General features: G+C 37.8%; 2 protein-coding genes across 2 annotated transcripts in view; one reads left to right on the top strand and one right to left on the bottom strand.

Moving 5' to 3' along the window:
* The window catches only part of NSUN2 (NOP2/Sun RNA methyltransferase 2), a 232,377-nt gene extending 208,718 nt beyond the window's left edge, over window positions 1-23,659 (bottom strand). Inside the window, exons 1-5 of the mRNA XM_053714578.1 lie at window positions 23,298-23,659; window positions 16,377-16,534; window positions 13,391-13,495; window positions 12,867-12,972; window positions 11,380-11,451 (exon numbers count right to left, since the gene is read on the bottom strand). Of these exons, the coding sequence (XP_053570553.1) occupies window positions 11,380-11,451; window positions 12,867-12,972; window positions 13,391-13,495; window positions 16,377-16,534; window positions 23,298-23,402 (546 nt within the window). The 5' untranslated portion in view covers window positions 23,403-23,659. The remainder of the gene's footprint in view (window positions 1-11,379; window positions 11,452-12,866; window positions 12,973-13,390; window positions 13,496-16,376; window positions 16,535-23,297) is intronic.
* A 741-nt stretch (window positions 23,660-24,400) lies between these two features.
* The window catches only part of SRD5A1 (steroid 5 alpha-reductase 1), a 55,942-nt gene continuing 55,506 nt past the window's right edge, over window positions 24,401-24,836 (top strand). The window contains exon 1 of the mRNA XM_053713078.1: window positions 24,401-24,749. Coding sequence (XP_053569053.1) covers window positions 24,460-24,749 — 290 coding nt within the window. The 5' untranslated portion in view covers window positions 24,401-24,459. The remainder of the gene's footprint in view (window positions 24,750-24,836) is intronic.

Here is a 24,836-nt window from a genome sequence, read left to right as displayed (position 1 = left end):
TGGTTCGGAGACCAGTCGGGGGCCGCCCCTTCATGCCGATTTTGTCTCGGCGGGCTTTTTGCTCTGCTTAGACTTGTTCCAAGAATGAGCCGGTTTCCAAGTTCCCTTGGACTGGTCTGCTTTCTCGCCGGGCTGCTGGCGCTGGGCCTTGTCCGCACGAAAGGGGGAAAAGTAGATCCTTTAGGCTTAGCCTTCTTATCCTGCGGTAGGAAAGATCCCTTGCCTCCCGTAACCGTGGATATGATCGAATCCAATCCTGGACCGAACAGAATCTACAGCCTAGACTTAGAGGTCATGTCCGCAGACCAAGACTTTAGCCACAGAGCCCTGCGAGCTAAAACGGAAAAACCTGACACCTTAGTGTTCAGGCGAATAATTTGCATATTGGCATCACATATGAAAGAATTGGCGATCTTCAGCGCCTTAATCTTATCCTGTATCTCGTCGATGGAAGTCTCCCCCTCGACCATTTCACACAGGGATTCACACCAGTATGTTGCAGCACCGGCGACCGCGTCTACAGTCGCTGCTGGCTGAAAAACAAACCCTGCGTGTTGAAACTCTCTTTAAACCACAAACTATCCTCGAGGGGAATAGTTGTCTGCTTTGCAAGCGTGGAGATAGCACCATCAACCTTAGGGACAGTACCCCACAGCTCCAGCTGAAAGTCCAGGACAGGGAACAATTTCTTAAAGGAAGAAGGGGAAAAGGAAGAACCTAATCGCTCCCATTCATTCTTAATATTTGCCATCTTAACAGGAACTGGGAAGGCCTGAGGTACCACCCTGTCCTCATACACCTTATCAAACTTAGGAATCGCAGGTTCTTCTGGAAGTTTCGGTTGCGGAACCTCCAGAGTAGCAAGAACTTGTTTCAGCAAAAAGCGCAAATTTTCCATCCTAATCCTAAAGTCAGGCTCCTCTGCAGCCGGAGGTTTAGATGACACGGACTCCGACCCAGAAGGGGCCTCCTCCGAAGAGTCGGAGTGGGCCTCGTCATCGTATAACAGATCAGAAGTTTCCACAAGCGTAAACAACCCCTGGACCGGGCCGCCATGATACGCCCTACGCTTGCGCTTAGCAGAACGTGGCAAGGCATGGATCACTTTCGATACCGCTGTTAGATTTTGTGGATCAACTGCAGACGGCCAACGAATCTCTCCCACAGGAGTAATGGTTGGACCCTGGGGCGCTGCATGTGTAATTGGAGATGAATGCAGGGAACGCACCTCACGGGACGGGGAACCCTCAGAGGTGGACAGCTAAGTAGTACTAGACATCCGTTTACTTTTATATGTCGTAACTTTATTAAGGCATGTGGAACATAGTTGAGCAGGCTGATCTACCAGAACCTCCTCACAATAAACACAGGAATGAGATCTTGTTAAAGAGGGAGAACACCTCTAACGCGTCAGAGTCCTCCATAGCTTGCGCTTTTATTACGGACTAGATTAACTTAATAAATAGGCACCTTTATAACCTCCAATGGCCGGGGCACTTACCACCTCCTATGACCCGGACTACAGAAACCATTTCATCTCCTGCACCGCTGATCAAGAGAGATAGATAGCCACACCCGGTCACATGGAATGCTCGGCAGGACCGCCCCTACCTAAGGAGAAAACGTGCCAAAAAACGATTGCCCCATACTCCCATAAGTCACCTGAAAGTTCCACACATTGCCAGAGCCTCATCTCACATATAACACAGCAATGACACAAACAATATCATGTATAATCCCCTTACTAGGAATATTAACCCTTGATTCTATAAAGATAAAAAGGCGTCACACTGTGACCCTGTCTTCCGTGTTATCAATATGCAATAAAAAAATTAAACGATCTTACCAGAATCTACGCCGTGGAACAGGTTAATAGCCTCACTCCTGATATGGACTTGAGTGTAAAAAGCAGGCAGTGAAACTCATCAACACTGATTGCTTGTGGAGCCGTTAATATGAGTCGGGATGGTTTCTCAGAAAGACTCGCCCATGCATCTCCGGACTACTTAAACTCAAGCTCCATTCCGAAGAGTACTACCCTCCAAAAGAGACTACTCCGATCTTCGGCACTTCTCTGCCGTCCTCCTGTGACGAAAGGCAAAGAATGACTGGGGGGGGGATGAGGGAAGTGGGGGAGGTATTTAAGCCTTTGGTTGGGGTGTCTTTGCCTCCTCCTGGTGGCCAGGTTCTTAATTCCCAACAGTAATGAATGAAGCCGTGGACTCTCCTCCCCTTTAGATGGAAATTCTATATTTACCACCAAATTTCACTTTACAACTATTACAGCTGTGTTGTAAAAATATGAGACAATAGTTAAAAAGGGACATGAAACACTAAATTTTTCTTTCATGATTCAATGCATACAATTTTAACTAACTTTCCAATTTACTTCTATTGCCAAATTGTTTTCTTCTCTTTGTAACTTTTGTTTAAGGAACATCAATGCACTAATGGGAGCTAGCTGAACACATTGGTGAGCCAAATACAAGAGGCATAAATGTGCAGCCACCAAATCAGCAGCTAGCTTCCAGCAGTGCATTGTTGTCCCAGGCCTACCAAGGTATTCTTTAAACAAAATATACCAAGAGAACAAAACAAATTAAATAGAAGTAAATGGAAGGTTGTTTAAAATTGAAAGCTCTATCTTAATCATTAAAATTTGATTTTGACTTTACTGTCCCTAAGTTTTTCATTTTGCTTTTATCCTGTTCCACTTTTCGGGCTCCATGTACTAAGCAGCGAAAGCTGCTCCAGAGCTCTTGGGAGGCAGGTTCGCATATGCGAGCCTGCTTCCCACACAGTAAGAAGCAGCAGTCATTAGACTGCTGCTTCTTACAGTCTACACCCCCTCTGAGGTAGCGAGAGGAAATCACAGAGATCTCGCTCTCTGTGATTGACAGTCCCTTCTCACACAATTGGTCGCACGAGAGAAGGGGTGTGCATTACACGCTCACTTGAACGTGTAATGATACATACAAGCAGCAGCTCACGTTTGTCCACTGCCCGGATGTTGCGATGGCGAGCTGACAACTTATCGAGTTGAGAAACTTGTCTGCTTGACCGTTTGTACATGGTGCCCTTAAAGGACCATGATACCCAAATGTTTAAACACTTGAAAGTGATGCAGCATAGCTGTAAAAAGCGGACTAGAAAATATCACCTAAACATCTCTATGTAAAAAAAGAAAGATATTTTACCTCAAAAGTTCCTCAGTAGCCACATCCCATTGTAAAGGACTTCTAAGCAGCAAATCAGTATGTCTGTCCCGGGACAGCTAAGGGGTTGAGCCTTGTGAACTCATGTCATTTCCCTTTTCAGTTTAAGGAAGTTTACAATGAAATCTCATGATAGTTAAAGGGACAGTCTACCATTAAATTGTTATTGTTTTAAAAGATAGATAATCCCTTTATTACTCATTCCCCAGTTTTGCACAACAAACACAGTTATATTAATATACTTTTTACCTCTGATTACCTTGTATCTAAGAACCTTCTTCCAGCCCCCTGATCACATGATTGTGACCGTTTATTATCTATTGTCTTTCATTTAACATTGTTTTGTGCTAAATCTTAAATAACCCCCTATGCCTGAACACAGTGTTATCTATATGGCCCACATGCACTTTCTGTCTTTGTGTTGAAGAGATTTAAAAAGCCTGTGATAAGAGGCAGCCCTCAAAGGATTAGAAATAAGCATATGAGCCTAACTATGTTTAGTTTAAGCTAAGACTACCAAGAGAAAAAAGCAAATTTGATGATAAAAGTAAATTGGAAAGTTGATTAAAATTAAAAGTCCTATCTGAATAATGAAAGTTTAATTTATACTAGACTGTCCCTTTAAGTCAAATCTCATGAGATCACAGTAAGAGAGTTCATGACTTCAGCACTGTTGATGCCGACTGGCTGCTGTTCATTTCTTCATTTTATTTTACCTGCAGCTGGGCAGCAGCTGAAGTATAACTTTTTTCACAGAACTTACTCTGCTGAGCTGAGGAGATTGTAAGGTAAAATATCTTCCTTTACATAAGGATGCTCAGGTGATATTATTATTATTGGTTATTTCTAGAGCGCCAACAGATTCAGCAGCGCTAAGCTTTTTACAGTTATACTGCATCAGTTTCAAGTGATTTAGCATATGAGTATTATGTCCCTTTAATGTTATTTAAATTCTTCAATCCTTTTCTTTAGTATCTAATATGGCCTAAAGATTCCAAAACAGACACAGTCCTGCTTGAAAGACAACACATGCAATATCTTCTGTTCCGGGTACCCAAGTGGGACTTAATTATGTATTTAAATCCATTTGCAGAAAACACAATTAACAAGGGGCCTTTGCCAAAAACAACGTTAATGGATTAAAGCATTTTGTTTTTGTATTAGGATGCCCCTTCATCTTTGTACACTAAGAATTCACATTTTTAGTTTTTTCGACATGGATGTAATAACTTGACATATCCGAGTTGTCCTGATCTTTTAAAACTTGACATTTTGTGCCTAATTATACATGAGTGAAACAATTTGATCTTCTAATATTCCTCTTTTAATGGAGGATGTGTTTTATTTGCTTAAAAGGGACATTGAACACGGAATTACAAGACATTTCTGTTGTGTTGATATGGAACATATCAGCCAATTCTTAATGGTTTTAAACCAAATTAACATCCTTTTTACTGCAGTTATATTTCAAGAGCCAAACTTCACCCACCATTTGCCTTATTTGGAGGAGCCAATCTGGGCTTTAGACCACAGACCACAAGGTTAGTACAGAGTGCATTATGTTGCAGTTGTTATAATTTAAACCCAAATGAGGGACAAATATACAGCAGAGTTAGCCTTGAAAAGTCAGTCGGGTGCAGTTCAACTTCTGGGAATTAGAAATTGCTGTTTTCGGAGAAAAATTATATAAAGAGGCAAAAGAATAATGAAAAAAATTGCAAATGTGTTTAATGTAGCATAACTAAACATTTTATATACAAATCTCAAGTTGTTTTACAGTCACTTTAATTGGAGTTGTATACCCCTATCACTGTACCCAGCGCTACAGAATTTTGCGGCGCTATACAAATAAATGATAATGATAATATTTGGAATATGTTATAAAATGATAAATAGGCCTTATCATTTGACTTACAATTTTATGACATTCCTCTTTTTTTTTTTTTTTTTTTTTTTTTTATGTGTGTGTTTCCACATGGGAGACTGTTAATAAAAAAAAAAAATCACTTTTCTCTGTATTGTGAAAGAAAAACATAATTTATGTAAGAACTTACCTGATAAATTCATTTCTTTCATATTAGCAAGAGTCCATGAGCTAGTGACGTATGGGATATACATTCCTACCAGGAGGGGCAAAGTTTCCCAAACCTCAAAATGCCTATAAATACACCCCTCACCACATCCACAAATCAGTTTAACGTATAGCCAAGAAGTGGGCTGATAAGAAAAAAGTGTGAAAGCATAAAAAATAAGGAATTGGAATAATTGTGCTTTATACAAAAAAATCATAACCACCACAAAAAAGGGTGGGCCTCATGGACTCTTGCTAATATGAAAGAAATTAATTTATCAGGTAAGTTCTTACATAAATTATGTTTTCTTTCATGTAATTAGCAAGAGTCCATGAGCTAGTGACGTATGGGATAATGACTACCCAAGATGTGGATCTTCCACGCAAGAGTCACTAGAGAGGGAGGGATAAAATAAAGAGAGCCAATTCCGCTGAAAATAATCCACACTCAAAATAAAGTTTAAATCTTATAATGAAAAAAACTGAAATTATAAGCAGAAGAATCAAACTGAAACAGCTGCCTGAAGTACTTTTCTACCAAAAACTGCTTCAGAAGAAGAAAACACATCAAAATGGTAGAATTTAGTAAAAGTATGCAAAGAAGACCAAGTTACTGCTTTGCAAATCTGATCAACCGAAGCTTCATTCCTAAACGCCCAGGAAGTAGAAACTGACCTAGTAGAATGAGCTGAAATCCTTTGAGGCGGAGTTTTACCCGACTCGACATAAGCATGATGAAATAAAGATTTCAACCAAGATGCCAAAGAAATGGCAGAGGCCTTCTGACCTTTCCTAGAACCAGAAAAGATAACAAATAGACTAGAAGTCTTTCGGAAACTCTTAGTAGCTTCAACATAATATTTCAAAGCTCTAACTACATCCAAAGAATGCAATGATCTCTCCTTAGAATTCTTAGGATTAGGACATAATGAAGGAACCACAATTTCTCTACTAATGTTGTTAGAATTCACAACCTTAGGTAAAAATTTAAAAGAAGTTCGCAACACCGCCTTATCCTGATGAAAAATCAGAAAAGGAGACTCACAAGAAAGAGCAGATAATTCCGAAAACTCTTCTAGCAGAAGAGATGGCCAAAAGAAACAAAACTTTCCAAGAAAGTAATTTAATGTCTAATGAATGCATAGGTTCAAACGGAGGAGCTTGAAGAGCCCCCAGAACCAAATTCAAACTTCAAGGAGGAGAAATTGACTTAATGACAGGTTTTATACGAACCAAAGCTTGTACAAAACAATGAATATCAGGAAGATTAGCAATCTTTCTATGAAAAAGAACAGAAAGAGCAGAGATTTGTCCTTTCAAGGAACTTGCAGACAAACCTTTATCCAAACCATCCTGAAGAAACTGTAAAATTCTCGGAATTCTAAAAGAATGCCAGGAAAAGTGATGAGAAAGACACCAAGAAATGTAAGTTTTCCAGACTCTATAATATATCTTCCTAGATACAGATTTACGAGCCTGTAACATAGTATTAATCACAGAGTCAGAGAAACCTCTTTGACTAAGAATCAAGCGTTCAATCTCCATACCTTCAAATTTAAGGATTTGAGATCCTGATGGAAAAAAGGACCTTGCGACAGAAGGTCTGGTCTTAACGGAAGAGTCCATGGTTGGCAAGAGGCCATCCGGACAAGATCCGCATACCAAAACCTGTGAGACCATGCTGGAGCCACCAGCAGAACAAACGAGCATTCCTTCAGAATCTTGGAGATTACTCTTGGAAGAAGAACTAGAGGCGGAAAGATATAGGCAGGATGATACTTCCAAGGAAGTGACAATGCATCCACTGCTTCCGCTTGAGGATCCCTGGATCTGGACAGATACCTGGGAAGTTTCTTGTTTAGATGGGAAGCCATCAGATCTATTTCTGGAAGTCCCCACATTTGAACAATCTGAAGAAAAACCTCTGGGTGAAGAGACCATTCGCCCGGATGTAACGTTTGGCGACTGAGATAATCCGCTTCCCAATTGTCTATACCTGGGATATGAACCGCAGAAACTAGACAGGAGCTGGATTCCGCCCATACCAGTATTCGAGATACTTCTTTCATAGCCAGAGGACTGTGAGTCCCTCCTTGATGATTAATGTATGCCACAGTTGTGACATTGTCTGTCTGAAAACAAATGAACGATTCTGTCGTTAGAAGAGGCCATGACTGAAGAGCTCTGAAAATTGCACGGATTTCCAAAATATTGATTGGTAATCTCACCTCCTGAGATTCCCAAACCCCTTGTGCTGTCAGAGACCCCCAAACAGCTCCCCAACCTGTCAGACTTGCATCTGTTGAAATTACAGTCCAGGTCGGAAGAACAAAAGAAGCCCCCTGAACTAAACGATGGTGATCTGTCCACCACGTCAGAGAGTGTCGTACAATCGGTTTTAAAGATATTAATTGAGATATCTGTGTAATCCCTGCACCACTGGTTCAGCATACAGAGCTGAAGAGGTCGCATGTGAAAACGAGCAAAGGGGATCGCGTCCGATACAGCAGTCATAAGACCTAGAATTTCCATGCATAAGGCTACCGAAGGGAATGATTGTGATTGAAGGTTTCGACAAGCTGAGATCAATTTTAGACGCCTCTTGTCTGTCAGAGACAGAGTCATGGACACTGAATCTATCTGGAAACCTAAAAAGGTTACCCTTGTTTGAGGAATCAATGAACTTTTCGGTAAATTGATCCTCCAACCATGATCTTGAAGAAACAACACAAGTCGATTCGTATGAGATTCTGCTAGAGATTCTGAAGACTGAGCAAGTACCAAGATATCGTCCAAATAAGGAAATACCACAATACCCTGTTCTCTGATTACAGACAGAAGGGCACCGAGAACCTTTGTAAAAATTCTTGGAGCTGTTGCTAGGCCAAACGGCAGAGCCACAAACTGGTAATGCTTGTCTAGGAAAGAGAATCTCAGAAACTGATAGTGATCTGGATGAATCGGAATATGCAGATATGCATCCTGTAAATCTATTGTGGACATATAATGCCCTTGCTGAACAAAAGGCAGGATAGTCCTTATAGTTACCATTTTGAATGTTGGTATCCTTACATAACGATTCAATATTTTTAGATCCAGAACTGGTCTGAAGGAATTCTCCTTCTTTGGTACAATGAAGAGATTTGAATAAAACCCCAGCCCCTGTTCCAGAACTGGAACTGGCATAATTACTCCAGCCAACTCTAGATCTGAAACACATTTCAGAAATGCTTGAGCCTTCGCTGGATTTACTGGGACACGGGAAAGAAAAAATCTCTTTGCAGGAGGCCTTATTTTGAAGCCAATTCTGTACCCTTCTGAAACAATGTTTTGAATCCAAAGATTGTGAAATGAATTGATCCAAATTTCTTTGAAAAATCGTAATCTGCCCCCTACCAGCTGGGCTGGAATGAGGGCCGCACCTTCATGTGGACTTGGGAGCTGGCTTTTGTTTTCTAAAAGGCTTGGATTTATTCCAGACTGGAGATGGTTTCCAAACTGATACCGCTCCTGTGGGTGAAGGATCAGGCTTTTGTTCCTTATTGTGACGAAAGGAACGAAAATGATTATTAGACCTAAATTTACCTTTAGATTTTTTATCCTGTGGTAAAAAAGTTCCTTTCCCTCCAGTAACAGTTGAGATAATAGAATCCAACTGAGAACCAAATAATTTATTACCCTGGAAAGAAAGGGAAAGCAAAGTTGACTTAGAAGACATATCAGCATTCCAAGTTTTAAGCCATAAAGCTCTTCTAGCTAAAATAGCTAGAGACATATACCTGACATCAACTCTAAGGATATCAAAGATGGCATCACAAATAAAGTTATTAGCATGTTGAAGAAGATTAATAATGCTATGAGAATTATGATCTGTTACTTGTTGCGCTAAAGCTTCTAACCAAAAAGTTGAAGCTGCAGCAACATCCGCTAAATATATAGCAGGTCTAAGAAGATTACCTGAACATAAGTAAGCTTTTCTTAGAAAGGATTCAATCTTCCTATCTAAAGGATCCTTAAAGGAAGTACTATCTGCCGTAGGAATAGTAGTACGTTTAGCAAGAGTAGAGACAGCCCCATCAACCTTAGGGATTTTGTTCCAAAATTCTAATCTGTCAGATGGCACAGGATATAATTGCTTAAAACGTTTAGAAGGAGTAAATGAATTACCCAAATTATTCCATTCCCTGGAGATTACTTCAGAAATAGCATCAGGGACAGGAAAAACTTCTGGAATAACTACAGGAGATTTAAAAACCTTATTTAAACGTTTAGATTTAGTATCAAGAGGACCAGAATCCTCTATTTCTAATGCAATTAAGACTTCTTTAAGTAAAGAACGAATAAATTCCATTTTGAACAAATATGAAGATTTATCAGCATCAACCTCTGAGACAGAATCCTCTGAACCAGAGGAACCACTATCAGAATCAGAATGATGATGTTCATTTAAAAATTCATCTGAAAAATGAGAAATTTTAAAAGACCTTTTACGTTTACTAGAAGGGGGAATAACAGACATAGCCTTCTTAATGGATTTAGAAACAAAATCTCTTATGTTAACAGGAACACTCTGAGTATTAGATGTTGACGGAACCGCAACAGGTAATGTAACATTACTAAAGGAAATATTATCTGCATTAACAAGTTTGTCATGACATTCATTACAAACAACAGCTGGAGGAACAGATACCACAAGTTTACAACAGATACACTTAACTTTGGTAGATCCAGCACCAGGCAGCGTTTTTTCCAGAAGTATCTTCTGACTCAGTGTCAATCTGGGACATCTTGCAATATGTAATAGAAAAAACAACATATAAAGCAAAATTGATCAAATTCCTTAAATGACAGTTTCAGGAATGGGAAAAAATTCCAGTGAACAAGCTTCTAGCAACCAGAAGCAATAAATAATGAGATTTAAATAATGTGGAGACAATAGTGACGCCCATATTTTTTAGCGCCAAAAAAAGACGCCCACATTATTTGGCGCCTAAATGCTTTTGGCGCCAAAAATGACGCCACATCCGGAACGCCGACACTTTTGGCGCAAAAAAAACGTCAAAAATGACGCAACTTCCGGCGACACGTATGACGCCGGAAACAGAAAAAAAAATTTGCGCCAAAAAAGTCCGCGCCAAGAATGACGCAATAAAATGAAGCATTTTCAGCCCCCGCGAGCCTAACAGCCCACAGGAAAAAAAGTCAAATTTTAAGGTAAGAAAAAAATTGATTGATTCAAATGCATTATCCCAAATATGAAACTGACTGTCTGAAATAAGGAACGTTGAACATCCTGAGTCAAGGCAAATAAATGTTTGAATACATATATTTAGAACTTTATATAAAAGTGCCCAACCATAGCTTAGAGTGTCACAGAAAATAAGACTTACTTACCCCAGGACACTCATCTACCTGTAGTAGAAAGCCAAACCAGTACTGAAACGAGAATCAGTAGAGGTAATGGTATATATAAGAGTATATCGTCGATCTGAAAAGGGAGGTAAGAGATGAATCTCTACGACCGATAACAGAGAACCTATGAAATAGACCCCCGTAGAAGGAGATCATTGAATTCAAATAGGCAATACTCTCCTCACATCCCTCTGACATTCACTGCACGCTGAGAGGAAAACCGGGCTCCAACCTGCTGCGGAGCGCATATCAACGTAGAATCTAGCACAAACTTACTTCACCACCTCCATAGGAGGCAAAGTTTGTAAAACTGATTTGTGGGTGTGGTGAGATGTGTATTTATAGGCATTTTGAGGTTTGGGAAACTTTGCCCCTCCTGGTAGGAATGTATATCCCATACGTCACTAGCTCATGGACTCTTGCTAATTACATGAAAGAAATAAGATTACTACATAAGTAGCCATTATTTAGCTAAAACTGAGATAGGAATAAAAACACCTATGGCTGAATGGTATATGCAGTCAAACTATAAAGGTTACTGCCAACGATACATAAAATAGGTATCTGTATTATAAACTGATTTGATGACCTCAGCATGCCATTTTTGGAAAACAAAAGGTGACTATGTTTTAAGAAATCTAGCCAGGTATACAATGCATGTTTTACCAAGTGATCACTCACCTTGTGATGAGGCTGAACATTGAGAAGGACAGGAGGAATCATACTGACTGTCTCTTGACGGCTAATGTTGCCCTAAGCAAAAAAAGTAAAGAAAAGTACAATTTTTTATAAAGAAGTTGAAAAAAACTATTTGTTGCCTGAACACAGAGTTTAACAAACAAGTTAATGGAAAGTATCTCCTATAACTTTTACCAATTAACATTAACTTATCTCACACACTTTCCCAGTATATGAAAATTAAATCTCATTAAATACTTTTGAAGTTGTATGGCATAGCAGCATACTAAATGTTGTCATGTCTCTGCAGCCTCATTATTATTGTGCGTTTGCATAAAGTAGCTTTTTATTTTTATTTGTACCCACCTTTTTTTTTTTTACATAAATCCCAGAAACAAATAATTGCTTATGCCTAAAACCATGTATGCACGCATATCATTATGGCCCAGATACAAGCAAGATCATAAATTAAGCACAAGCAAGCACAAACACAGAGGCAGTGCTTATCCTTACACAATGTTACAGTGCACTTTGAAACGGTATGTACAGACTGCTATTTTTACAAAAAAAAAAACTCATCTGCCTGTTTTTTTTTTTTGTTCTAAAATGCAAATAGTCTATATTTATTTAAAACAACAATTACCTAAATTACAGTACTGTACTATCTTTCTGAGGTTACTATGTATACAAAAGTAATAAAAATATAAAAAACTACCTTTAGGTCACATGTATAAGCTGTATTATGACATGTAAATATTGCCTAAATTACATAAAATATTGTGGTTTACACTTGGTTCCATTTACTCTCCAAACTGTCTCATTGAACAGCAGATAAAAATATTCCAAAATCCAAACCTTTTCCAGTCTCAGTTTGCATAAAGGGTTTTCTACCTGTATTTCTATAACATGGGATTATCTATTTAGTTTATCTTCTACCTCCCTGTGCCAGCACATTTTTCTTAAAGGGACTTGAACCCTAAATATTTTCTCTTTCATGATTCAGAACATACAATTTTAAAACCACTTTCTAATTTACTTCTATTATCTAATTTGCTTAATTCTATTTGTATCTTTTGTTGCAGAAAAAGCAATGCACATGGGCGAGCTAATAACATTACACTACTGGCAACTAGATGAACACATCTAGTTGCCCAATCACGATTGACAAATGTGTGCAGGCACTAATAAGCAGCTATCTCCCACTAGTGTAGGATATGTGCATATTCTTTTTTTCAACAAAGAGAACAAAGCACATTTCAAAATATAAGTGAATTTAAAAGGGTCTTAAAATAACACGTTCTGATGAAACAGGCAAGTTTTTTTTTTCACTTTCCTATCCCTTTAATGACCCTTTAAAAGTAATGATATATTAGGTGGAAATAAGTTCTTAAAATATGTAAAAGCTTTTTTACAACTTATGTATCATTTTTTTTTTTTTTTTTTTTTAAATGGAGGGGGGGGAGCAAAAAGTTATGCTGCAATTATCTTACAGATTCAGTTTCGCTGACAAGAAAATGATGAAACTTTTCCAGTTCTGGGGATTTACGGATGATCTTCCTGCTCAGGTTTGTATGCCAGGCAAGCTCTTCTGGATACCTGAGAAGCAAAAATAAATTAGCAAAAGTAATGTAGAAAATAAACCTACCATAACATGATTTTACCTCATTGCAATTCAAGATTGAACAACATGTGAATAGCTCTTACCAACAGTGATCAGACAGGATTACCCCATCTCTACAACAAATTCAAGCTATGGTGGAAGTTACACAGCCATGGATGAAAAATGAACATGCGAGCTTTGTAAATTAGCACATTTCTACACTGCTCATTTTAACGTTTGCTGAAAACATGAGTGGACGTCAGCAATTAATTTTATATATTGTATTTATATTCAGATATTATGCCTATACATAGTCATCAACTGAAAAATTAGAGTATGTCTTGCAACTGCATTTGTATACAGATTTACAAGATCTCTAATTGAACAATAAATATTGCAGTTTAGATTTCTTACCAGCTTAGCGGCTGAGGCGCTTCTAATTTCTGACCATCAACCTCTAGGTCTTGTAATTCTTTGAAGTATTTGTCTTTGAGACAATGAAGAATTTCTTTGGCATGGCTGGGGGAAAAAAAAAATAAAAAAAAAATAAAGCAACACATCAAACTAGAAATCGGTAGTAGCAGACATATAATGTTCCTCAAAAGGGAAAATGATATGTTATTCATCCTGAAATATAGATTTTATAAAATAGACATACAGAGCTGAGAGATAGACCTTAAAGGGACATGATCATAAAACAAAACTTTTGGGTTTCAGATAGAGCACACAATATTCCAATCTCAGATTAATTTGTATTACCAAATTTGCTTCTCTCTCTTGGTATCCTTTTTAAAAGGAGAACAATGCTCTACTGGGGCCTAGCTGAGCAGTGACAAGCAGCTAGCGCACAGTAGTGCATTGGTTCTGAGCCTACCTATGTACCTATTATATGTCTGTCTGAATAACAAGAAAAAGGTTTCATATCCCTTTAACCCCTTCAATACCAGGAATTTCAGAGAAAAACTACCAAAACCCTGAAGACTGTTTAGCATTTTTTTTTGCTATAACTCCATTTAACCCTTTGAGTGCTAATGACGGCTCTGAGCCGTCAAGTTTCCCACTCTGGTGCTAATGAAGGCTCAGAGCCGTCACTAGCACTCTCCCACCTTGAGGGATATCTGGGGGCTCCCACCCGCTCCTTCCCCCGGCGATCGTGCCTGTAGAGTGACAGGCATCGCCGGGGCTTCCTGTTTTGCGTGGCGACGTCACGAGCAATAACGCGATGACGTCACTGTGCAACTTAATACTTAACAATGTTACGTATAGGAGCAGGGGCATGCTGCTTAGAAGCCTGTAGCTCAGGCATCTAAGCAGCTACAGGTAATCGCCTAACCTTTCCAACAGTGTAAGTCTTGGGGGTTTGAAAAAAAAAAGAAAAAAAAAAAAAAAAAGCCCATTACAAAAATCTTAGCACCCAGGTGGGAAAGTGCTTAGCACTCAAAGGGTTAAAGAGAAATAGAGCCTTTGTTTTTTTTAAATTACCTATCAAAACTATATATTTTTTTAGTAAACAACCCAAGGTGTTGATTTAGGCCACTTGTTTTCAAACCTGTCCTCCGGCGTTTTGTTAATTAGAATATCGCTAATTGCAGCTGTGCACCACAATTCTGAAATTCCCAGCAGTGAAGGGGATAATTTAGTTAGCTGGCAAAGGTAAATAGTATTCTAGTATGAGGTTTGCCCTCGTCACCTGACACCTCCCTAATCCCTCCCAAACAGCTCTCTACTCCCCCACAAACCCACATTCCAGGTACGTGCAGACAGTCTTGCCAGTTAGAAGTTTTATTTATTTATACTTTTTTAATAAATTGTATTTATTTTCTGCAGTGTAGGATGACCCACCTCCCTGATCCTTCTCAAACTGCTCTCTAACCCTCCCCCTCCCATTGGTGTCGGCCAGTACCCAGTTTATGTTTTTTTTGTTTGTTTTAAAATTATGTATTTTTTTTTATTGCTTTTCTGTAGTGTAGGGGTCTCCCCCACCTCCCCACAATCATTATGTAGGGACCCAAACAACCATCCTAAGTCCCCTTTTTTTCAGTGAAGCATTCCCTTCCTCTTTATTTTCTGTAGTTAGGGTCCCGTCCATCCCACCCACCTCCCTTCATCCCTCCCAACTGCACCAGCAGTGACACAAACTGTAGCTCCTGACAGGGCTACAGGAACACCCCAAGTAAAACCGTAGCACACACAGTTGTAGTTTACAGAATACCAGATTCAAGAGACCGTGAAAAACACAGCAGGCAGTTATGCCTTTGGTGCTTTAAAACAAAAATAACCAAAAACATCAAGAGCAATTAATCTTAGTGATTTATAGGGACAAGAATATCCCAATGGTATACATTTAATAAGGGAAAGTAAAGTACATTGAAATTTTCATGATCCAGACACAGCATACAATTTTAAACAAGTTTTTAACTTCTATTATGTCTACAGCAGTGTTTTTCAACTCCAATCCTCAGGCCCCAAGGCAGAACATGCTGTGATGTGAGATGTCATGGCAGAAAATGCAGCATGTCTGCAGAAAGAATGGGACACATGCAGGAACTGCTGGCTCTTTCACTTTGCAGCGCTGCTCTGCATCAGGTGGTTGTCTTCAAACTGTACTGTGCTCTGGCTGCACTGTGTACGTTTTCCTTAAAGTGCATCCAGAACAAAGTGTGGTTTGAAGAGAACAGTCAAATATGGAGCATCGCTGCAAAGCAGCACTTCATTTATTATTGTTGACTAAATCAAGACATTATAAAAACATAACACTTTTTTTTTTAATTTATTTTTTCTCTGCAGCTAATGTGCAATGCAATTTTCAATTGCTGCACTATATTATAAAACTTCAAAAAAATGCTTTATTCTCCAGCTAATCAACACATTGCAATTGAACTGGTGCTTTACTGTAACAGCTTAATTTAAAATTTCAAAATGATCTGCAGAAAATTTCACTTAAAAAATCTCATTGCAGAAAGTGAAAAAAAGTTCTGCCTCTGGGTCCTCAGGGCACACCAACAGCCCAGATTGTCATGATATCTGAACTAGAGCACAAGTGGAATAATCATCTGATCAGTAACCATTTTTACTACCTTCAACTCACCCATAACCTGTGCTCTAAATCAGATATCACAGAAGTCGGGGCTTGAAAACACTGGTCAAGAGCACTGCATGCCCGCAGTTTGTGCAGACACGTGTGCATGCTTCTGAGCCTACCTACCTGTTTTCAACAAAGGATATCAGAAGAACAAAGTGAATTTGATAAACAAAAATAAATTAGAAAGAATTGTAAACAAAAAGTGGGGTGGGTTTCATGTCCCTTTTAACTTTATATTTCTTCATTAAATGAGAATTACTGCCTATGTAAGGGGGGGGGGGGAGTAGCAAAATACTGTATTAGTTTTACAGTGTATACCTTTTGTATCCTGTGATTCGTATAGTGGCTGGAAGGGGTTCTCGCAAAGCAGACATAAACTGCTCCCATTCTCCATCTGGGACAATCTTTAGCTCCTGGTAGTAATGTTCAAATAGCTTGTTTTCCTTTATTATTTCTGGGTAGCCACCTTCCCAGGCCTTAGGAAACAAAATGTTAGGAAATACACAATTTATACACAGAAAACAAATTAAATTACTGAGCTGCAAAAATGTCTGATTTAGTATTTCAAATATCACGTTTACAAGAGGTTACCTGCTTTGGATGTAAGAAAACAGACTATAAAAAGGACCAAGAGTTTATATTTTATTTCAAGACAGGAAGATTCATATTTTGCATTATCTATTTACATATGCACCAACATCAGCAAACAAAGAATGGGCATCTAAATAGGAATTAATCAAATAAGCATAACAAGGCAGCATGATGAATGAATGTAAAGTCTTCAAATCAACTTTTCTTTGCCATTACACACAGTAAAGAGTCTTAAAGGTTAAGCCATGTTTATACTTTACAAGATTCTTCCTTTTTGATTGCACAAAATGTAATCGCCTACTTTAGCTTTCAAATGTTTTCCCATGTTCCCTTTGTGTTCTATTATATTCTCTTTCTGTTCCCCCTGGTTTCCCAGTCTTTCACCTGGATTCTTATTTTCTATAGCGCTTAGTCTTTCCCTACCGCTCTTATCAAGCACTAGTGTCTTCTGTGTCTCACCCACACTGCTCATCGAGTGCATGTAGTAGTTAGTTCTCTAACCTCCCTTACTGCAATTCATCTGAACAAGCAGCATGCAACAATAAAATAGCATATCCATAAACATGCAGACCTTCTGGGTCAAGCTGCATATTCGACAAAGTCTTTGCCTTCTGGGATCCTCTTCACCGTTTAAACATGCATAGTATCATTCTAATGTTCTTCATTACACACCCACAAGACATCAGTGATTTTCCCTGCCTGTGATTGATATTACCATTAGACCCCAGGGAATACTCTATTGTTTTTCACATTGAAATGACACAATATTGATGACCATATATGGCTCGTCATTGACTCACCCAATGTGTTCAGCTAGCTCCCATTAGTGCATTCCTTGTCAGGAGCCTACTTAGGTGTACTTGTTAACAAAGGATACCAACAGAACAAAGCACAAAGAAACTGGAAAGTCCTTTAAAATAAGTCAGCATGGCTTTACTAATCCTGATACTAACAGATTTCTAAAGATAAACCTCCCCTTTAGCAAGGGCCTCTCCCAGTACCTAATATCAGGAAATAAAGACTCTCCATCCTGGAATCTAGAAGGAACAAAAGGAAATCAAAACGTAGCTGGTCCTAATAGTGTAGAGGACTTATTGTGCTGACCCTTATATCGTTTCTGATATTTCATCTGACATGCAATTACCAGGCCCATTTTTTGTCAAGGACATCTGATGTAATTGTGAGCGCTCAGCAGCAGACAACAACATATTGGCTTCTTCCTGCATTCTTCTCTTCATTTCAACAAATATTGCACATCATTGCTCTTCATTTCATTCAGTTTCTGCAAAGATGAACAAGGAAACTTCTACATTCATTTAAACCAATTTCTTTACTCCCGGAACCAACCACCAGTTTAGCTGGCTCTTTGATCTGAGTGAGCATACAACTGGATCATAGGGCATAGATTTCCCTCTGTTCTCAACAATTGCCAGGACAATTCTTCTGATTTGCAGATTTCTGTCTTTGATAGTTTTGGCTACAACCAATTTGGCACTTGAGATCTTCCCTTTTTGAAGTTTTTTTTGTCACCACACCTATCCTTTTGCTCATTTGATGTTTGTTGACAGACTTCTGAAATGTCTACAGTTTATCACTTGAGTAACTCACAGTTTGATTTTCATTGAACCAAGCTAACATTAGAAGACACAAAAGGACAAGAAAATATTATTCTTCATTCTATTATACATCAGTATTTGGTTTGTGCGAAGGGAAACTGATCCCTTTACAGCTAATCCCATATTATGACAATTTCATTTTAGAGCTTTTTATTCTCAGGAAACGGGTTAAAAGGGACATGAAACCCAACATCTGCAAACAACTTTCAAATATGGATTGTTGGATTGTGATCACTCTGATGATATAAATAGCATATTGGGAGCATTTATTTCTATTATCAAATTCTATCCTATTGATATCTTTTGTTGAAAAGCAGGGACGAAAACTCAAGAGTGTGCAAGTGTCTGGAAAACAATAATGCAGCAGTTTTGCAAGAATGTTATCCATTTGCAAGATCACTAGTTGGCAGCACTATTCCCTGCCATTTAGTGCTCCAGACACTTACCTAGGTATCTCTTCAACAAAGAATACCATGGGAACGAAGCAAATTTGATAAGATGTAATTTGGAAACTTTTTAAAATGTGTTTGTTCTGTCTGAATCACAATCGAATGACTTGAGTGCATTCAGTATACTTAAAAGGTACATTAAACTCAAATCTAAACTTTTATGATTAAGATAGAGCATGCAATTTTAAACAACTTTCTAATTCACTTCTATTTTCAAATGTGCTTTGTTCTATTGGTATAGTTTGTTATAAGAGCAGCAATGCACTACTGAAAGCTAGCTGAACACACCGGGTGAGCCAATACATAGAGGCATTTATAATAAGCCACCAGCATCTAGCTCCGCCTCCCAGTATTGCATTGATGCTCCTAAGATTACCTAGGTATGCTTTTCAACAAAGGATGCCAAGAGAATAACGCAATCTAGATAATAGAATGCTCTATCTGAATCAAAGTAATGTTCTGTTAATGCAGCAGTTTGTTTCTTTAATAGTCTATTTAAAGGGACACTGAGCCCATTTTTTTTTCTTTAATGATTCAGATAGAGCATTCAATTTTAAGCAACTTTCTATTTTTCTCCTACTAACAATTTTTATTCGTTCTCTTGCTATCTTTATTTAAAAAGTAAGAATGTAAAGCTTAGGAGCCAGCCCATTTTGGGTTCAGCACCATGGATAGTGCTTGCTTATTGGTGGATACAGTTAGCAAACCAATAAGCAAGCATAACCCAGGTTCTCAACCACAAATGGGCCGACTCTTAAGCTTTACATTCCTGTTTTTTAAATAAAGATAGCAAGAGAACAAAAAAAAATTATAGTAGGAGTAAATTAGAAAGTTGCTTACAATTGCATGTTCTATCTGAATCATTGAAGAAAAATTTGGGTTTAGTGTCCCTTGTGTTTGTTTAAAAAAAAAAAAAGTGATCTTTTAGTTGTCTTGATGCAATAAATTTAAATCTTCCCTTTTTTTTTATCTGTATTTGCCAGAAGATTCTCAGATTTGTGTAGTATGTTGTCTTTAGTGCTATATTTCTATAATTGGGAAACATTATTTTGCTAGAGGTTATCTAGTAATAGATTATTATAATGGCTTGGTTATTTCCCTCACAGTATGAACACAAATTCTAGCGCTTGTGATCAAATTATCAATATTTCATTAAAGACCTGAAGCAAATGGAATGTTCAGATTGACTTTACTGCTCTGGTATTTACATTATCTTTTATACAGGGTGTTCATCTCACTTGTCTTGCAGTTGGTTTGTAATACATCTCTTTCTTTAATAATTTGTTTAGTTGTAGCTTATTTACTTTCATAGTTACTTTTCTAGTTAGATTTGTCTGGTTTCTCACATCTATGACCTGGCTGTTTTCTGCCGTTTAATATTTAATGTTTTTGTGCAGAGAAAATAGTGTAGGATCTCACTGCTCAGAATCATTAATTCACAATGCTATCGAATAGATGCTTTGATTTTTTTCCTGTTATAAAGTAATCTCTTTATTTGCTGCTGTTGGGAAGTTGCATACAAAAATTATCCAAAATATTAGCCTACTTTGTTTTATAAAATCAGTTACTTCAGACTGCCGTTGCTGACTCAGCACCTGTGTCTGCCCTAGACCAGAAACTTCAGAGTGGTACATTAAAGGGACAGTCTAGTAAAAATGAAACTGTCAAGATTCAGATAGGACATGCAATTTTAAACAACTTTCCAATTTACTTTTATCATTACATTTTCTATCTTCTCGTGGTATTCTTGGTTGAAAACTAAACCTAGGTAGGCTCATATGCTAATTTCGAAGCCCTTGAGGGCCGACTCTTTTCAATACATCTTGACAGTTTTTTTTTTTACAACTAGACAGTACTAGTTGCCTAGTTTATGCGTATAAATAAAGATAACATTGTGCTCACTCCAGTGGAGTTATCTAGGAGTCAGCACTGACTGGCTACAATGCAAGTCTGTCAAAAGAAATTAAATAAGGGGGCAGTCTTCAGGTGCTTAGTTACAATGCAATCACAGAGGTAAAAAATATATTAATATAACGGTATTAGTTATACAAAACTGGGGAATGGATAATAAACGGATGATCTATCTTTTAAAACAATAACAATTATGGAGTAGACTGTCCCATTGACTGTTTAACAGGGGTCAAACACAGATTTGTAGGGTTACTAGAAACATAGAATGACGGTAGATAAGAACCAAAAAGACCCATCAAGTCTTCATATATTACATGTTACTTTTTCCTTAGGATAGCCTTATGCATGTCCCAGGCATTTTTTAATTCATTTACAGTCTTTGTGTTTACCACCTCAAGTGGATGTTTATTTCATGAATCCACCACCCTTTCTGTAAAAAAAATCTTCCTCAAATTTCTCCTCAATCTGCTACCCTATAACTTTAGATTGTGACCCCTTGTTTTGGCATTTATTTTGTGAAAATGCTTTCAGCTTCTATTTTGTTAAGTCCCTTCATATAGTTGAATGTTTCTATCATGTCACCTCTTTCCCTTCTATCCTCTAAACTATACATATTTAGATCATAGAGTCTTTCTTTGTACGTTTTATATTTTAGACCATGTACCATTTTAGTAGCCCTCCTTTGGACAGCTTCTAGTTTATTTATATCTTTCTGAAGATTTGGTCTCCAGAACTGTACACAGTATTCCAGATTTGGTCTAACTAATGATCTGTAAACTGGCATAAGAACCTTGCTATTTCTGCTACTAATACCTTTTCCAATGCAACCAAGTATTCGACTGGCCTTACTGGCGGCATTGCTGCATTGTGTATCAAATTTGAAATAATCTGAAATAATAATTCCCAAGTCCCTTTCTTCTTTAGTTACAGTCATTAATGTAGCATTGGGAATATAATTGGCCTTTGGGTTTTTGGATCCTATATGCATAATTTTGCTCTTGGTAATATTAAATTTCAGATCCTATTTATTTGACCAGTCCTCTAGTTTTTTTAATATCACAGTTCATTTGATCAAACCCCTCCTGGAACATCTATCCTGTTACAAATGTTTGTATCATCAGCAAACAAGCAAACCTTCCTCTTAAAGGGACATTGAACCCAATTTTTTTTCTTTTGTGATTCAGATAGAGCATGCAATTTTAAACAACTTTCTAATTTACTCCTATTATACATTTTCTTTGTTCTCTTGCTTTCTTTATTTGAAAAAGAAGGCATCTAAGCTATTTTTTGGTTCAGAACCATGGAAAGCACTTGTTTATTGGTAGGTGAATTTACCCACCAATCAGCAAGAACAACACAGTGTGTTCACCAAAAATGGGCAGGCATCTAAACTTACATTTCAAATAAAGATACCAAGAGAATGAAAAGGATTTGATAATAGGAGTAAATTAGAAATTTGCTTAAAATTGTATGCTCTATCTGAATCACGAAAGAAAAAAATTGGGTTCAGTGTCCCTTTAAGCCCACTTCCAATATCACTTATGAACATGTTAAACAAAACAGGCCCAAGAACTGACCCTTGGGGAACACCACTAGTAACTGATGCCTCATTTGAATGTACTCTATTGAAACCCCCTGTCGTCTGTCTTTAAGCCAGCATTCTACCCACTTAACAATCTTAGCATATATTCCAAGGCAATACATTTTATGAATAAGTTTGTTGTGTGGGACTGTGTCAAATGCTTTGCTAACGTCTAGATATGCAACATCTACGGCTTCTCCCTGGTCGATTATTTTAGTTACATGGTCAAAGAAACAATTAGATTAGTCTGACATGATCTTCCAGCAGTGAAACCATGCAAATCTTTCCTTTAAAAAAAAGTTTCCATTCATTTCCCTGCAATTGAGGTCAAACTGACTGGCCTATATAATTAGCAGAATCTTCCCTACTACCCTTTTTATGAAGAGGGACTACATTGGCAATTTCCAGTTTTTTGGAACAACTCGTGTTAGAAGTGACTGATTAAATAAATCAGCTAATGGAGTTGCTATTACGGATTAAAATTCTCTCAGAACCCTTGGATTAATATTATCTGGACCCACAAACTTATTTACTTTTATTTGTGATAATGCCCTTGAAACCACTTCCTCTGTAAAAAGAAAAGTACTACTTACATTATTTATAGTAACATCCCTTAATAGAATATCACTATCTTTATCATCTGTTGTAAAGACTGAACAAAAGTAATCATTTAAACAGTTTGCCATTTGTTTATCTTCTTCCACTACTCTATCATCATTCTTGAGTCTAGCCTAGTTTTTCTCTTTTCACTCTTTTACTAGTGCTACAACTGCATGGCATGCTCTAACAAATTAGTGCATGTACTTTTACCCTGTAATTGCCATTTAAAAAAATAATGCTATATGATAAATTGATTAAATACACTTTGCATTTTAAAATCTGATTTTATAAGTACAGTTTATGAAAACTAATTTTTGTGAAGCTATTCCAATAACATTTCAGGGTTTTAAAGTAACAATTAATTATACAAACGTTTTGCACAATTAAGAGACTGGCTATGCATACAAGAAGTGTAATCTAAGAGAAGACTTTAAATGTTGTGCCCCATGCACTAGATACGTGCATCAGCAGTATTCTTTCTGCTGCTTACCGCTTGCTCACGGGCCCGGCGCCGTGCTTCCTCTTCGGCCGGGCTCAGCAGCTCGGTACTTCTTTGTTGATTTTTATGACGGTTCCGACGGTTCTTACGGCCCATAATGTCACCGAGCAGAGGGCGGAAGCGTCGTGCGAGAAGAATGTTTTACAATTGTACCAAAGAATACGGCTAGAAAGAAGCTCAATACAGTCTATGTGAAATGGGAAGTGCAAATAACGGCATGCGAAAAGCAAAGCTCGTGCAGGGAATAAAGGAAGAATAATACAACGTCACACGAATAAAATAAGTTAACTACTACAGCTAACAGAATTCTGTTGACTTCACTGACACTAACACACACGTGGGAGAAAAGCTTTTTCCCTAAATTCCCTGCCACACTCTGCTAATGACGTAATACGGTAGCCTGTTGCTAATACCCCAGTAAAACCAATCGCGTTGCTGGAAGTTAAGCTCTGAAACGTTTTGTTGCCATCATTGACTAGGGCAAACAGCTACATTTTTAAAACATTAGTTATCGTAAAACCTTTTTATGTGTATTTTGTCATCGTCACTTTTGAACAGGAAACAATTTCACTTTACCTGAAATTATGTTAATTAAAATTAAGAACACTCGTTATTGTATATAATATTGTTTCTTTGTTACAACTGCCAAAGAGAAATTACAAGACATCACAGACATGGTTTACTGATTTAACGTAAAGACAAGAAAATGTTTAATGCAAACTTTATTGTTAAAAATATGTATTATAACAGCCAAAATACTTATTATTGTTTCCTGTCCTTCTATACAGCCACATTTATGGTATATTTTATAAATATCTAATAATAATGAAAAAAACAGCAATAAATCACATCTAGCATAAATTTCTAGTTCATATTCTAAATACTTATATTGGCTAAATACTAGACTAGACCGAAATGAACCAATATGAAAACATCAAAAGTTACTGTTCTGTCAAGAAGTCTCTCTCAATGCTAATATTTTTTTACACGCTATTGACGTTGCTTTATTCTGATTGGTCGAAATATGACAAGGCGTGCTCGTGAGGTTTGCAATGGTTTGTTGTGATTGGTTATCGCTTGAACAGGGCGGTGCATAGCTCTATAAGCCATTTTTTCAATCTCTAACACCGGGAGATCTAAGTAGTAATTCGTTATGATGTCGCTGCTGGAGTTAATTAGTGATGAAGGATGGTTGCTGGATCAGCTATCTGTTATTATGGTGCTGATGGGGCTGCTTTCGTACGTAATGCTGCGGTTTATCCGTGTGCCTTATGGCCGTTATGCTAACTCAGTATTCGGTCCACCGGTACCGGTCCGCTTCGCATGGTTTATACAGGAACTGCCATCGCTCACATTGCCAATCCTGTACACGCTGTGGTACCCCGAGCAGAGCACCGCCAGTCGCATTTTGCTTACAGGCTTCATCTGTCATTATATTCAACGGTAAATGGAGCAGACACCGTACCTTTTTCTATCCTCGTAATTTATTTGTAACACCCTCTCTTAATAACATTAATATAACGTCTGTTA

The sequence above is a fragment of the Bombina bombina genome, chromosome 5, assembly GCF_027579735.1.
Source record: "Bombina bombina isolate aBomBom1 chromosome 5, aBomBom1.pri, whole genome shotgun sequence".
Classification (NCBI taxonomy): Eukaryota; Metazoa; Chordata; class Amphibia; order Anura; family Bombinatoridae; genus Bombina; species Bombina bombina.
This window is presented reverse-complemented; position numbering and strand designations above follow the sequence as displayed.